The 12,959-nt window shown below is 41.7% G+C and overlaps 1 protein-coding gene across 15 annotated transcripts in view; it reads right to left on the bottom strand.

Moving 5' to 3' along the window:
- Nucleotides 1-12,959, bottom strand: part of TCP11L2 (t-complex 11 like 2) — a 41,836-nt gene that overhangs the window by 21,149 nt on the left and 7,728 nt on the right. For 11 of the 15 annotated variants that reach the window (XM_021922856.2, XM_009181589.4, XM_009181588.4 and 8 more), the window contains 4 exons: nt 10,535-10,670; nt 6,880-7,000; nt 3,838-4,058; nt 1,893-2,029 (listed from right to left, as the gene is read on the bottom strand). In XM_021922856.2, the coding sequence (XP_021778548.1) occupies nt 1,893-2,029; nt 3,838-4,058; nt 6,880-7,000; nt 10,535-10,632 (577 nt within the window). In that variant the 5' untranslated portion in view covers nt 10,633-10,670. Of the gene's footprint in view, nt 1-1,510; nt 1,727-1,892; nt 2,030-3,837; nt 4,059-6,879; nt 7,001-10,534; nt 10,671-12,959 lie in introns of those variants that run through there. The other 4 variants (XR_002515829.2, XR_002515830.2, XM_021922857.2 and 1 more) reach the window with 4 other exon arrangements.

Raw genomic sequence — 12,959 nt, 5'->3', positions numbered from 1 at the left:
CAGGCATGAGCCACCGTGCCCTGCCCCATCTGGTTTTAATGCACACAAATCCACTGAAACCACTCTCATCAAGGTTACCGACCATCATCATACAGTCAAATCCAATGGTCAAGTTGGCCTGTGTCTTTCTTGACCACTTAGCAATGCTTGTCAAATACCTTCTTCACGTATCTCTTACAGGACACCCCCCTCCTCTGACTGTCACACTACCTCTCTGGCTACTCCCTCATAGTCTCCATTGCTAGATCCTCCTCCTCATCTCAACTTCAGCTTCTAGCTGCTTGACTGCCCCATGTCAGTTTCTTTCAGAGTCCATACTCACTCCCCCTAGGTAGTCTCACCCAGTGTAATATAATGGATAGGAACATGGACTGTGGAGGCAAGCTGCCTTCCTAGGTGGACCCCTATACTTTTAAGTTGTGTTATATAGGCCAGTGACTTAACCTCAAGGTGCCTCAGTTTCCGCACCCATAGAATGGGGGGTAACTTCATATAGTTGTTGCAAGGATTAAATTAGTTCATACAGGTAAAGTACTTAGAATGTGATAAGGATTTTCTAAGTGTTAACTAGTACCCAGTTCCATGGCTTTCTATATCACATATGTACATATACTGATTATTCCCAAATGTATATACACAGTTTCCATTATTCCTCTGAACTCCTCATTCATATCTAAATGCCTACCTGACATCTCCACATTGATGTCAAATGAAATCTCAAAAGTTCATATCACCAAAACTGAACTCTTGATTCCATGTCATCTCCCAATCTTCTTTCCCCTAGTCTCCCCGGTTTCACTCAAACTGTATCACCATTCACCCAGTTGTACAGGCCAAAAACCTTAGAGTCATCCTTAACTCTTTTCTCCCTTATCCAACCTTCAGCAAATCTGATTACTCCACCTTCAAAATGTATCCAGAATCTGGTCTCTCCTCACTCCTTCCACCACTACCATCTGGAACAAGCCACCATCATTTCTGGCCTGAGCAACTGCAATGCCATCTAATTGGTACCTCTGTTTCCCTCTTTGTTCCCACATGATCTATTCTGTAGCCAGGAACAAGAATATTCTTCAAAAATGAAAATCAGATGTTGCTCCCCTGATTAAAACTCTCTGATGGGTTTCCACCACATGTGGAATGAAATCCAAACTCCTCTCATTTACTAACAATGCTCTAAGTGATCTGCCTTTATCTCCTTTTCAGCCTCATCTCTTACCACTCTCCCCTTACCTACTCTACTCCAGTCATAATGTCTGCCCTGTGTTTGTCAAACTCATAAGCAAGTTTCTGCTTCAGAGCCTTTGTACTTGCAGTCCCTCAGGCTAGAACGTTCTTTTCCCCATCTTTACATGCCCCTTCCTCATTTCTTTGCAAACTTTACTCAAATGTTACTTATAGAGACCTTCACAGTCCATCACATCTAAAAAACAACCTGTCCTCACTTCTGACCCTTACTGTCCCTTTATCCTATTTTTCTTCGTAGCACTTAATAATACTTAAAAACATATATTGTCCATATATGTTTATTTGCCCAGTTATACATAAATAAAGACGTTTATTTATTTGTCATGCCTACTAGAATGTCAGCTCCTTGGGGACGGCAACTGTATTCCATTCTGTTCTCTGCAGTATCCACTGCACCTAGGCAGTGTCTGAAACACAGGAGGCACTCAATAAATATATCTTGAATGAATGAAGAAACAAATAGTGCTTAGCACAGCTCCTGGACAGAAGAAACAACTGTAAGTTTGTAATGTCAATTTTCGAAGGTAAAAAAAATGTTTAATAGAAAGGCCAAAATTCTTTAGTGATACTATATATGATGTCAAAAATGAAAACATCACATTTTAACTTAATTTCAATATAAATACACATTATATTATACTCACTTGGAGTTTCTTCTAAAATTTCCTGGAACTTGGTTCTCTCATATTCCACCAACTGGCGTTGAAGGTGTGGTCGGAGACTCATAATTGTAAAATTGGCCATGTCCATTTTCATGAGGTCCAGGACATGGAATATTTGTCTAAAAATTTTAGAATTAAAATGGAAAGATGATTAAGAAGTGAAGCTGAAATTCACTAACAATGATCTATGTTCCAGGCCAAAAACAATAAACATCCCCAAAATGGTTTTAAAGTTTCAATTGCCATTTGGTAGGGTCATGTTTCATAGGTCATATGTGTGTACTGCAAATGTGTTCTTCCACAGATCTCAAGAGTAATTATTTGAAGCATAAACAATCTTAATTATGTAAGAAAAATTCAAGAAGGAATTTTCATTTGAAAGCCCCTGAAATTTTAAAGAGCCTGGACACAGGGCATATGGCTTCTATTCCTTAGGGAATAAGAAAAATTTAAAAAAGAAAGGACAAGGCAGTGAGGCACTGAGGAAAAATACTTCCTTTTAGAGTTAAGCAGCCCTGTGCTCAAACCCAGCTTTGCAACTCGCCAGATCTGTGGGCACATACACAAGTAAATCAGTCTCTCTGAGCCTCAGTTTCCTCATCTGTGAAAGAGGACAACCTCAACCTTGGAGGGATGTTGTGAACAGTCAATGAGATAACAATCGTAAAGTGCAGGGGGCAGTGGCATCCAGTAGGCGCTCAACAAATGACCATGATGAACATCACAGATTTGAGATTGTACTAGGGTAATAAGACAACTAGAAGCAAGGATCCCATAACTGAGGAATTACAATCTGCCAGAGCCAAGCACGACTCTAAGGATACCTAACACCCGTTTGACAGAGACTGTCACTTTGAGAGTCGATCAACCTGCCCAAGATCACAAAGTAAATTACCCACTACATGCAGACTGGTCTTTCTCCTACCTTTCCAAAACATTTACATCAAACTCAATTCTCAATGTGGCCACCACACACAAAAAAGAAGAAAAGTCCACTTCAATAGCAAAAAGTGTGGCAGACTCTTCTTTCCTCTTAGATCACAAGGAAGTTGTCATCTATGTGGCCAGATGAGATCCTCGTGACATAATATGCACCCCACTTCCTCAGAGAAGCTCCAGCAGACGTGGCTGGCTGACCGCTAAAGGCCCGTGCTCCCTCCCCGCAGTGCAGATTTGTGGCTGTGAAAAGTCTTTCCAGGCTGTGACTACCCTTCTCAACTCCCCTTTCAATCTAGGTGGGATCATGTGACTAGTCATGGTCAAAGGGAATGTGTCACTTTGGGGCTGAGGTGGCTATATATTACATATGTCTCCCCCATGGTCTCTTTCCCATTTGCCAGCTGAAAGGAGAGGACTCTAAGGACCTGAGCAAGGGTAGAGCCAAGCAAAGAAGGAGGTTGGGTCCTTGGATGAGATGTGGAGAGTTGTCTGATCAAGGACCCCTGAATTGGACTGCGACATCAGTGAGAAACAAACTTTTATTGGATAAACCACTGAGAATTTAGAGTTTACATGTTATAGCAGCTAGTGACCGTAACTAATAAAGAAGCCTCGACCAGATTAGGTCCCTTGTCGGAGACTCTGTTAAGACCCTCTACCTCCCCCTCTTCCACTTATCACAACTGTAATTAATTGTTCAAGGTCTCTCTCCCCATTAGACTCCCGGAGTCAGGGATTATATCTGTCTTTTTCATCACTGCATCTCCAGGGCCCACTACGTGCCAACTAACAACCTTGTCAGATCATTCTATGTGAAAACTCTCTGCATACAGTAAATAATTGACATGGTCTCTGCTTATATGGTTTTCTTCTAAGGTCAGTAATTTATTTGGGGTACTAGTTGTTATTCTGTGTTCACCGATGCCCAACTTCCCTTCTGAATGAACTCAAAGATACTCTAGGAAATGCAAACAGCAAAAGTGCTAACCTCAGCACCTCCACGATGTTGCCAGTAGCCTTTAACTCTCTGATATCGTTATCTCGCACGGGAGCACACAGCTTTCCCATCGTACTGATGACATAGTTGGCCAGGCCTTGGATGTCAACAGCACTGTGCTCAGCCTGCTGCCTAATGAGGTCTGTGTCCAAAACTTCACAGATCTGGTTGCGAAGCCGGTTGCCACCGGGAGTCAGAAAAGAGAGAAGAATCTACAGGGAAACAAATAAAAATTAACAGCATCATGATGTGAATAAAAGCTGTCACTTTTCACCTCAGTGTCTAGATGACCAAGCCCTTTGCCCACATTTTAGTGTCTTACATGCCACAGAAGTTGACACTGACTGCATGGTGGATCAGAGGAGCATTCCAGTGTCTCAACTCTAAAAAGAAAGGTCTATCTTCTGAATTAAAGTGCCCCCACCATGGGAAATTCCTGCTCCTGTAAGAATAAAAACAGCTAGCAAGGAAGCAAGATTACTGAAAGCACAGTAAGTCCTTACTTAACATTGCTGACAGATTCCTGGAAATTGCAACTTTAAGTGAAATGATATATAATGAAACCAGTTTTACCATAGGCTAATTGATATAAACAACGGTTAAGTTTCTATGGCATATTTCTGGTCACAAAAAAAATCACCAAACTTCTCAATAAAGACCCCAAACACTTCTAATATTAAACACTGAGATAAATGTGAGCTATACATACAAGAAAAATTAATAAAAACAAGAGAATGATTTACCCAATTTTTGGTGAATCAATGAGTGACAGCTGCCATGGTGGTACGTTAAATTGGGGAAGAAATGTTTGCAAACAAAAACTGTTAAGGAACACCACCTACCACCACACAGTTCAAAAATAGTAATTATGACAGGCTCACTGAGCACTTTCATAGCACATTGTTTATTGTTGTGCATCTGTATGATTATCGAATACTTTATGAATTTTTATGTTACAATAACTTGTATTCATTCATTTTCCAACCTGCTTACTCCAGTTCAGGGATGCAAGTGGCCGGAGCCTACCATGGCAGCTCAGAGCATAAGGCAGGAACCAGCCTGGGACAGGATGCCATCCTACTGCAGGATGCACTCACTCACACACCCACACTCACTCAGACTGAGACCATTTCGACTTGTCAATGAACTTAACATGCATATCTTTGGGATGAGGGAGGAAACCAGAATACCCAAAGAAAAGCTATGCAGACATGGGGAGATCATTCAACCTCCACACAGACGGCAGCCCCAGCTAGGAATCTATCTTTTTACTTTTTCTTTCTTTTTTTTTGAGATGGAGTCTCACTCTGTCATCAGGCTGGAGTGCAGTGGCACGATCTCGGCTCACTGCGATCTCCGACTCCCAGATTCAAGCAATTCTCCTGCCTCAGCCTCCTGAGTAGCTGGGATTACAAGTGTGCACCACCACACCCAGCTAATTTTTGTATTTTTAGTTACAGATGGGGTCAACATGTTGGCCAGGATGGTCTCGATCCCCTGACCTTGTGATCCGCCCACCTGGGCCTCCAAAAGTGCTGGGATTACAGGCGTGAGCCACCGCCTGGCTGGAATCTATCTTTTTGCTTATCAACATTGTAAAGAAAAAACATTGAACAAATCAATAGGATGCGAGGATCTGCTGCATTTCAAAACGTCTACAGGTAAAAGTTCAGGGAAAAAAGAACAAGTTGCAGACCATAGCTCTAAAAGAACTCTTTAAAAAAAGGATAGATGAAAATATCCCATAGGGTCCATTAAGTATATTTTACACATAGAATATTTATTATATATGAGCAGCCTATTTATTGATTATTCAGTTAACAGAGGACACTGTGCTTATCCACACAGCACATGCTTAGGAACCTGCGCTCTGACCCAGTGTGGCTCAGTTCAAGTCCCTCTCTATCCCTCAAAGCTGTGTGACCCTGCATGAGTCAGAAAACTTGTTTTTTTTTAATAAATAAGAATAACAGGAGCAACTACTGTACAGCATTCTGATAAGAAATGAACAATGTAGTACAAGTGCCTTATAAATGTTGGCTAGCATTACAACTGTCACCTCATTTAGTTCTTATGACTACCCTAGAAGTACTCAGGAAAGAGAGACTTAAAGAGAGAACCTATCACTAAACCAGGACAACAATCTAACTCTAGAGTCTCTACCCTTTAGCATCACCCTAAGCTGTGTCCACAGCACTATTTTCCCAGCCTTCACTCTACTCCAGGAGGCGCAGGGGAAACCCTGTCAGTGAACTTGATCCTTTTTTGAAATAAAGTGGCCAGTACTAAAGGACATACAACAATCTTTGGGGGAAAAAAAACTGCTATACTTTCAATATTTGTGTTTTCCTCTGTCCCCAAATTCGTATGTTGAAACCCAATCCCGAATGGAATGGTATTAGAAGGTGGGGCCTTTGGGAGGTGATTAAGTCATAAGGGTAAGGTCCATATGAATGGAACTGTACCCTTATAAAAGAGACCCCAGGCTGGGCGCGGTGGCTCACGCCTGTAATCCCAGCACTTTGGGAGGCCAAGGCGGGCAAATCATGAGGTCAGGAGATTAAGACCATCCTGGCTAACACAGTGAAACCCCGTCTCTACTGAAAATATAAAAAAATTAGCCAGGTGTGGTGGCACACACCTATAGTCCCAGATACTCGGGAGGCTGAGGCAGGAGAATCACTTGAACCTGGGAGGCAGAGGTTGCAGTGAGCCGAGATTGTGCCACCGCACCCCAGCCTGGGCAACAGAGTGAGACTCCGTCTCTAAACAAAACAACAACAAAAAGACCCTAAAGAGCTTCTCTGCACTTTCTGCCATGTGAGGACACAGCAAGAAGGCACCATCTATGAATCAGGGAGTGAGCCCTCACCAGATGCCAAATCTGCTGGTGCTTTGATCTTGGACTTCCCAGCCTGCAGTACTGTGAGAAGTAAATTTCTACTGTTTACAAGCCACCCAGGCTATGCCAGTCTGTTATGGCAGCCCATCCGGAGCAAGACGCTAACTGACACAGACAACACAGCAACTTGCCTCTCTGATTTCTTCAAACAGTTTGATGGCATGTTCAAACTCAGGAGGGTCAGCATTTAGTTCTGAATCCAAGACGTCCCAGAAGGCCTGGTGAACAATGTGCTTCACTCGACCAGCCAAACTATGGCAATAAAATGAATTGTTTTTTAAAATAAGCATCATTTTTTCCTGATTATAAAAGAAATATCCTCATTGTAGAAATCTTATAAAATGTTAAAAAAAAAAAAAACCAGAATTGTCCTTAATCCCATTATTAATCTTTTAATATTTTTCTTGTTGAATGCATTATTTTAACATAGCTAAGCACATATATGCAAAATATATACTTTTCATTTAACATTCTGTCCTGTTTCCCCTAGACCTTGAAAATGCTTTCAATAACTTCATAAAATTCTGTCCTAAAGAGATTTCATAATTTATGTAGCTATCCTTCTATTCAGATCTTTAGACTTGTTCTACATTTTTGGGATGAGATGGCAAAGTTGCTCTTCCTCACCAGCTGAAATTTCATGGCATGGAATAGAACAGATTGGCCCCAAGGGCACATGCATTTGAATGCCTGCCAACTTCAGCTTAGGTGTCCCATTTAAAGTTAGCCAGACCAAACTGCCGAAATAGAAGCCTTCTGAGGAAGAGCTCACAATAGAATAAGTGGCCACCTTGTTCACCCCTTATGTCAATCCCTTAAAATAGGTGCACATTAAAATACACATTCCTACCTCACTCCTATACCATTTAGCAACAGCTTTTAGAAAACCACATCCCTCCACTGTAATTACTGACGAGGCTGTTTTCCCACAGAGCTATATACCTTTCCCAAGCAGAGGCCATAAGACCTTCATGTAGGTACTTACCATTGTGCCTAGCACAGTGCCTGATATATAGTGAGGCTTGACAAATGCATGGTGAATGAAATCATAATTTGATAATTATATCTTTTTTTTTTTTTTTTGAGATGGAGTCTCACTCTGTCGCCTAGGCTGGAGTGCAGGGGCGCAATCTCAGCTTACTGCGGCCTCTGCCTCCCAGGTCCAGGTGATTCTCATGCCTTAGCCTCCCAAGTAGCTGGGATTACAGGCGTGCACCACCACACCCAGCTAATTTTTGTATTTTTAGTAGAAACAGGGTTTCACCACATTGGGCAGGCTGATCTTGAACTCCTGATCTCAGGTGATCTGCCCGCCTCAGCCTCCCAAAGTGCTGGGATTACAGGTATGAGCCACCACGCCCAGATAAAACTTTAATAAACAAAGGCAATGTGTCCTAACTCTGTACTTTGTTTCCCTTGCTCACATTTTCTAGCCACGGCAGAAACTGAAGGTAAGAGAGATTAATATTTTTCATAGTATCAAAGTATTTATGCGCAAGGCACTTTTATGCTAGTGAGCATGCATTTGAAGTGAGTAGTGTAGCCCCCACCTTATTCTTGGGAAGCATGAGGTTCAGGTATGGTCTCAGCAAAGCCAGGATTCAAACCCCAGGGTCTGTCTGAGCCTAAAGTGCCTTCACTATGGCCTGTACTCGCCACTTTTGAATTTAAAGTACAGATATGCCCTGTCTTTTGCTTTACTTCATACAAAATACAAATTTTAACTTTAAAATGAGACTCCGTCTCAAAAAAACATTCATTTGTATTAGTCAATAAATGTTTATTGAACATCTAATATCTGGGAAAAGAACATTCAAAAAGGAGAAGTCAGAGGAACAAAGTTTCTGAGACAAGATCCAGGTTGGTGAACCCTGAGGTCAGAAAGGAAGCCAGCGTGGCTGAAGCACAGCAAGCAGGAGAGACAGCACTGAGACAGGGTCAGGGGAGTGGGGCCATCCAGGCCATACGGAAACACTTAGATTTTTAGTCTCTGAGTAACTGAAAACCATTGAAGGGTTTCTGGCAAAGAAATCATCTAATATAGCTTATTCTTTAAAAAGATCATTAAGGCTACTGTGTGGGTATGGAAGATGAACTGTGGGGGGCTAAGAATGGAGACAGGGCAACCAGTTAGGACTGAAAGGGTCCAGGCCAGAGATGATGGTGGCCTAGCCTAGGGTTGTAGCAGTAGAGCTGGTATCAAGGGTCATGGAGAAATGCAGTTACCAAAGGAAACCAAACAGATATGCCCACGATAGATGGCAAGCTTAAAAAATGTTCATATTATATGAACAACATCCCCAGGAGGACTATGATCCACTTTTTAAAGAAGAAAAATTATTACATTGACTTCCTTTACTTTTCCTGCTTTAAAACAAATGAAAAAGTTCTGAATGGGATCAAATATTCTCAGTTGTCTTAACTGATCGAATGCCTCAGGATTCATAATTGGTACTGCGAGGCTGAAAATTCAATCCATGAACCAACTTTGCTTCTAAAGATGATTGATCTGTAATAATAGTCTCAAGCCTCTTCTCCTCTTTGTCTCAGGAAACCTGTGAGCCACTGACTCTAAAAAGGCTGAAGTAGGATCCAAAGGGGTGACTCCAACTAGAGGTCCGAGAGCGAGGTTAACCAGGAAGTACCTCTTGCAGCTGTGACTCCCATTTCCAGACATTTCTGGATTGCCTACTTTTAGCACTTTGACCGTTCAGGTGCATTTATTTATTCTTCAGAACCTGAATATCAGTTTTCAATAAATCAATCTGCAAATATTTCTTGAGCCTGTACTGTATGTCCGGCACTATGCTAGACAATAAGGATACAGCAACAAACAGTACAGACATAGCTCCTCCATAAATGATGCATTTCAATCAAGTGGGGAAGATGGACATCAAACAAAACTGTAAGACCTCTTAACAAAAGGGAGACAGCAAGGGCCACAGGTGTCTCTAGCAAAGGGATTAATTGTAGTCTAGGGGGTTCAGGAATGTCAGAAAAAGTTTCCCTCAGGAAGTGACATATAAACTGAGTTCTAAAGATTATGGGTAATATGTATCCTCGGGGAATTTTTTTTTTTGAGATGGAGTCTCACTCTGTCGCCCAGGCTGTGGTGCAGTGGTGCAATCTCGGCTCACTGAAACCTCCAACTCCTGGGTTCATGCAATTCTCCTGCCTCAGCCTCCCAAGTAGCTGGGATTACAGATGCCCCACCACCATGCCCGGCTAATTTTTGTATTTTTAGTAGAGATGAGGTTTCACCATGTTGGCCAAGCTGGTCACAAACAGGAATTTTTTTTTTTTTTTTTTTTTTTTTTGAGATAGGGTCTTGCTGTGTCACCCAGGCTGGAGTGTAGTGGCATGAGAGCTCACTGCAGTCCCTAAACTCCTGGGCTCAAATGATCTTCTTGACTCATTCTCTTGGGTAGCTGTAATTACAGGCTCATGCCACCATGCCGGATAATATTTTTATTTTTATTTTTTGTAGAGATGGGGTCTTGCTTTGGTGCCCAGGCCAGCCTCAAACTCCTGGCTTCAAGGAATCCTCCCGCCTCCACCTCCCAAAGTGCTGGGTTTACAGGTGTGAGCTACCACACCCAGCCAGAATTTTTTTAAAACAAGTATAAGAACCTTGTTAGAGAACTAAATGTTTACCCCGAGGATATTATACAAGAACTTCCAGGAATCAGTGTGTCTCTCTCTCTCTCTCTCTCTCTCTCTCTCTCTCTCACACACACACACACAATCTTCAGCACAGTTTACATATAACAAATGTCCCCAGGTTACCTGTTTTCTGGGAGGGCCTCTTGTTTCAATTGAAAATTCTCATTTACAGCAATCTCGTGAGCAAGAGTCAAGTTTGATAAGTTCCTTGTTGCAGCCATCACTTCGTCAAATGTTACAACTCTTGGAGGGCTTGTTGCTGAAAGAAAAAAAAAAGCCAGTTAATGTTGTGGAAGAAAAGTTGTCATCCAATGAAGCCTCCTGATGCAGATAAGGTTTAATTTATCAGAATGTACAGACTTCAGAGTTTTATAAGTAAGGAGACTATATATTAAAAGAGGTGAATTCCCTCACTTAATAAAGGCTTCAAAAATTTAAGAACTCCTTCAATAGCTTCAGTTACCATATTTGATAACATTGTCTCAAATATTTCTGAGACCATCTTATCAATATAGGCCTATTATAAGTTACTTTCAAAAATTAAATTACCAGGCCGGGCGCAGTGGCTCACGCCTGTAATCCCAGCACTTTGGGAGGCTGAGGCTGGCGGATCGTGAGGTCAGGAGATCGAGACCATCCTGGCTAACATGGTAAAACCCCATCTCCACTAAAAATAGAAAAAAATTAGCTGGGCGTGGTGGCGGGCGCCTGTAGTCCCAGCTACTCGGGAGGCTGAGGCAGGAGAATGGCGTCAACCCAGGAGGCGGAGCTTGCAGTAAGCTGAGACTGCGCCACTGCACCCCAGCCTGGGCGACAGAGCGAGACTCTACCTCAAAAAGGAAAAAAAAAATTACCTCATTTTTAGTGCCCATTGAAACCTGCACTTACATGTATTATATAGGAAACTGATAAAATTATTTTTATTCTATAATTCAGAAGTCTCATTAAGTAGACTCAATATGAAATAACTGATTTTTAGAACTATAATATTTATTTATTTATTTATTTGAGATGGAGTCTCGCTTTGTTGCCAGGCTGGAGTGCAGTGGTGCAATCTCAGTTCACTGCAACCTCCACCTCCTGGGGTCAAGCGATTCTCCTGCCTCAGCCTCTCAAGTAGCTGGATTACAGGCACGTGTCACCACACCTGGCTAATTTTTGTATTTTTATTAGAGATGGTGTTTTGCCATGTTGGCCAGGCTGGTCTCGAACTCCTGACCTCAGATGATTCGCCTGCCTTGGCCAAAGTGCTGAAATTACAGGTGTGAGCCACCGCGCCTGGCCAAAAACTGTAATTTTTAAATGTATAGGCGGTATAGTATAAATGCTCAGGTTCACTCTAAGTTTTGCCAATTGGTATTTATCATTGGATTTCACTGAGGCATAGCCTTCCTCCTCACAGGGTTGGCCTGAGGTGACTGAATGAGATAATTTAAGAAAATAGTAAGAACTCAATAAATTTACATAATTAAAAGTAAAATAAAATAAATCTGAGAAGCCGGATATTGTACTTCTCAGTAGGAAGTAGTAAATGAAGAATTTGAGTTATTTCTAAAGATTATACTAAGAAACTATTCTAATAAATTATGTCTTTTTAAAATCACTGTTGGAAATCTTAGGTTCTTTTAATTAAAATAATGTCAAACAACAGCAGTGACAGGAAATACTTTACTACCTAATTTATTATTTTTTCTCAAGATGGAGTCTTGCTCTGTCACCCAGGCTGGAGTGCAATGGTGCAATCTTGACTCACTGCAATCTCCACCTCCCAGGTTCAAGTGATTCTTCTGCCTCAGCCTCCCGAGTAGCTAGGACTAGAGGTGCATGCCACCATGCTCAGCTTATTTTTGTATTTTTAGTAGAGATGGGGTTTTACCATGTTGGCCAGGTGGTCTTCAACTCCTGACCTCAGGTGATTCGCCTGCCTCAGCCACTCAAAGTGCTGGGATTACAGGCATGAGTCACTGCGCCTGGCTACCTAATTTTTAGGAAATGAGGAGGAGGATCAGGGAAAGAGGAGGAAGAAAAGAAAGGTGATGCACAGAATTGGTAAAACCCTTCTTCAGGATGTCTAGGTACCCCGGTGTCAGATGTGCCAACCCCACATACAGTATAAAGAGTGAGAAAAGGCACAGAAACCTGAGGTGGCTGCTGTTAATTTCTTTTGCCAGGTCTGACTCAAGATTCTCCTTAAAAATGTCTATATACTTTGGTCCAATAATCCAGTGATATCCAAAAGACTTTCCAGAAAGGCTTCATGAACTAAGATGTTCATAAAGCACTATTTGTAACAGCAAAAAAAAAGGAAACTAACTAAATGTCCAATGATGAATCAATGGTTAAGTTTACTGTATATTCACTTGATGAAGTAATAGGTATTCATAAAACCAATGTTTCAAAAACATGTAATCATGAGTAAACGTTTTAGTTATAATACTAAGCAAGAAGAGTCCACACATATATACATACATATGTCTATGTGAAGGATAAAGAAACGGCAAAGCACTGCCCGCTGTCGTCTTTGGGTGATATCATAGGCAATGTTTTC

This window comes from Papio anubis, chromosome 9, assembly GCF_008728515.1.
Source record: "Papio anubis isolate 15944 chromosome 9, Panubis1.0, whole genome shotgun sequence".
In the NCBI taxonomy this organism is placed as follows: domain Eukaryota; kingdom Metazoa; phylum Chordata; class Mammalia; order Primates; family Cercopithecidae; genus Papio; species Papio anubis.
Note: the sequence above shows the minus strand (reverse complement) of the source record. Positions and strands in the feature narration are given on the sequence as shown.